Here is a 2,705-nt window from a genome sequence, read left to right as displayed (position 1 = left end):
GAAAGCGGAATCCTGCTGATTTTGCTTTGTGGAAGGTGAAAAACTTTTACAATTTGATTTCTGGTGTAATTATTCTTTTATGCCTCAACCTATATGTCTACATATGTATATTCTTTTTACAGGCGGCAAAGCCTGGCGAGCCACTATGGGACAGCCCCTGGGGTCCTGGAAGACCAGGATGGCACATAGAGTGCAGTGCCATGAGTGCTTATTACTTGACACATACATTTGATATTCATGGTGGTGGGATGGATTTGATTTTTCCTCATCATGAAAATGAGATTGCTCAGAGTTGTGCTGCTTGCTCAGGGAGTAAAGTTAATTACTGGATACATAATGGTTTTGTTACGGCAAATGATGAGAAAATGTCTAAATCACTGGGTAACTTTTTCACCATTCGTGAGGTAAAAGATGGGAGTTATTAATTCCCTTCACTTGATAGTTTTGAACATTCTGCTTTTGTTGTTTGGATCATCACTATCCTGATAAATTATTCCTTTGCAGGTTACAAAATTATACCACCCACTTGCGTTGAGGCATTTCCTGCTGGGAACTCACTATCGTTCTCCTGTCAATTATTCAATATCACAGATAGAAATTTCTTCAGAAGCTGTTTTCTATATATATCAGGTAAAAAACATTCCAAATTTCTCTCATGGAATATTGTTAGTGGCTCTTGAATGATTGTTTCTATCCTTCAATTGCACATCCATCACTTGTCATCATTTTTATTTGGGTCATAATCGCTGGATTTTGTTTGACAGTTGGTGAAAAATGATCTACATATTAGATCTGGGTAAATAGATTTTGCTCTTGACCAGCTACTTGTTTTTATGTCATTTGACAGCAGAAAATAAGTATGGAGTCTCATTATTGTTCCGTTTCAATCATATATTATATTGTAGTAAGTTCTATCACGCTATCTACGAGCTTTTTTTTAAGCTCAGTGCATTCTTGATTTGATAGATTATGCTTTATGCATAACAAATTTGGTGGCTAGTCTCCGATGCAGTGCATGCATGCACAGCAAAGTCAAGAATAACATATTCTGATTTGACTGCTCAAGGTTGGAACATTGTTAGGGAACAGTTTTATGTGTCATTTTTGTACTAGCAGACTTTGCAAGATTGTGAAGAGTCAGTATCCTCACTGAAAGAAGAAAGTGCAACAAATGCCAAAGTCCGCATCAGCCCCGCTGCTCAAGAATGTATCAGTAAGCTGCATAAAGAATTTGAGGCAAAATTGGCTGATGATTTGCACACACCATCTATCATAAATGCTGCTCTTCAAGAAGCTTTGAGATTTATCAACAGTTCTGTAAACACGCTCAAGGCAGGGATCCATATTCAATAGTCTCTCTCTATACATTCTCATTCTGTTGTGTATGCCCACAAAATTATGTCTTTCTTAGGGTATTTCTTTTTGCTTACTTTCAGAAGAAGCAGCAGCAGCAGCAGCAGTTATCCACTGTTAAGTCTCTTGTTGATCTAGAGAAGCAAGTCAGAGAAGTCCTGGATGTTCTTGGATTACTTCCCAGTTTGAGTTACGCTGAGGTGCATTTCAATCGACTTCTTTCACATTTGTACCTGTGACACTTTCGATGACTCTAATGTCGTAATGTGTTATTGGGCACTCTGTTGTACAGGTTTTGCAACAACTGAAAGATAAAGCTTTGAAAAGGGCAGGATTGACTGAAGCTGAAATTTTTCATGCAATTGAGGAAAGAACGGAAGCCCGGAAAAACAAAGAGTTCTCAAGAAGTGATCAGATCAGGAGTGATCTTGCTGCTAAGGGAATTGCCTTAATGGACATGGGAAAGGAAACTGTTTGGAGGCCTTGTGTTCCTGTGCAACAAGAACAGCCAAGAGTGCCAGCTCAACAGGAGAAACTTGGCGCTCCAGGTGAACAACAGAACCATCCTCGGCCAGCTGAAAAGCCTCAGTCTGTCGTACCAGCTGATAAACAGCAGTAGATAACTATCATACTTGTGGACTAGGTAAGTAAAATCAACAGGTGACACAATGTTGGAACTGTTAATTTGAGTTGCTTCACTTTATTTCAAGATCTTTGTGCTGGTGGGTCTTTACTGAATTTTGTCCCTTGCCCTGGAACCTTGATGGAAGGCCAAGAAGCTCACAGATGGTACGATTGAAGGTCTATTATTGTTATGGAGAATATTAGTATCAGTAAACCTCCTCTGACATCAACTTGAAAATTGATGTTATTTTTTCTCTTCTGTGGTTATCATCACCCCTAGTACCTGTCTGATGCCGTTTATAGTCATGTTCACAACATTTACTTGCAGAACAAAAATAAATATCGAAGATGTCGAACAGACTGTTGACACTGGCAAGCAGTTTCCTCAACTTGTCATATTCATTACAACGATGATATTTAACAGGATCAGTAAAATGAGAACGACTCCTGAATCGACATCTAAGGAGTCAATAAGGTGTGGAGAAACCTGAGGTAGGGGTCCTTCTAGGAAAAGTTTGGTGAAACAGCCCGTAGTCATGATCTAGCCTGCAGTCTGTGCGGTCACCAACGCCTATGGTTTTAAACGTACTACTCTGTAGGCCAAATGATGGTGAAGTACTTTTTACGAAGATTAATGGCCAAAAAACTGAAGCACTTACAATTACTCACTAAGTCAGTAAACTCCATCATTACCTCTATTGGATAGATTCCATCAAAGCGGTATGAAC

The 2,705-nt window shown here is 39.2% G+C and overlaps 1 protein-coding gene across 1 annotated transcript; it reads left to right on the top strand.

Annotated features, from left to right (window-relative positions):
* Positions 7-2,277, top strand: LOC110013188 (cysteine--tRNA ligase 2, cytoplasmic-like). Its single transcript, XM_020699272.1, has 6 exons — positions 7-35; positions 123-404; positions 505-630; positions 1,117-1,332; positions 1,437-1,553; positions 1,646-2,277. The coding sequence occupies exons 2-6, from the start codon at positions 201-203 to the stop codon at positions 1,970-1,972; spliced, it is 990 nt and encodes a 329-aa protein (XP_020554931.1). The 5' UTR covers positions 7-35; positions 123-200; the 3' UTR covers positions 1,973-2,277.

The sequence above is a fragment of the Sesamum indicum genome, linkage group LG15 (genome assembly GCF_000512975.1).
Source record: "Sesamum indicum cultivar Zhongzhi No. 13 linkage group LG15, S_indicum_v1.0, whole genome shotgun sequence".
Lineage (NCBI taxonomy): Eukaryota > Viridiplantae > Streptophyta > Magnoliopsida > Lamiales > Pedaliaceae > Sesamum > Sesamum indicum.
The sequence above is the reverse complement of the archived record's forward strand: the minus strand, read 5'-3'. Positions and strand labels throughout refer to the sequence as shown.

Excerpts from the sequence above, each read along its gene's own strand:
- LOC110013188 (XM_020699272.1), top strand. The coding sequence starts at position 201 with ATGAGTGCTTATTACTTGACACATACATTTGATATTCATGGTGGTGGG. Across the intron at positions 631-1,116 it reads CTGTTTTCTATATATATCAG|ACTTTGCAAGATTGTGAAGA; the intron begins GTAAAAAACATT and ends TTGTACTAGCAG. Across the intron at positions 1,333-1,436 it reads GTTCTGTAAACACGCTCAAG|AAGAAGCAGCAGCAGCAGCA; the intron begins GCAGGGATCCAT and ends GCTTACTTTCAG.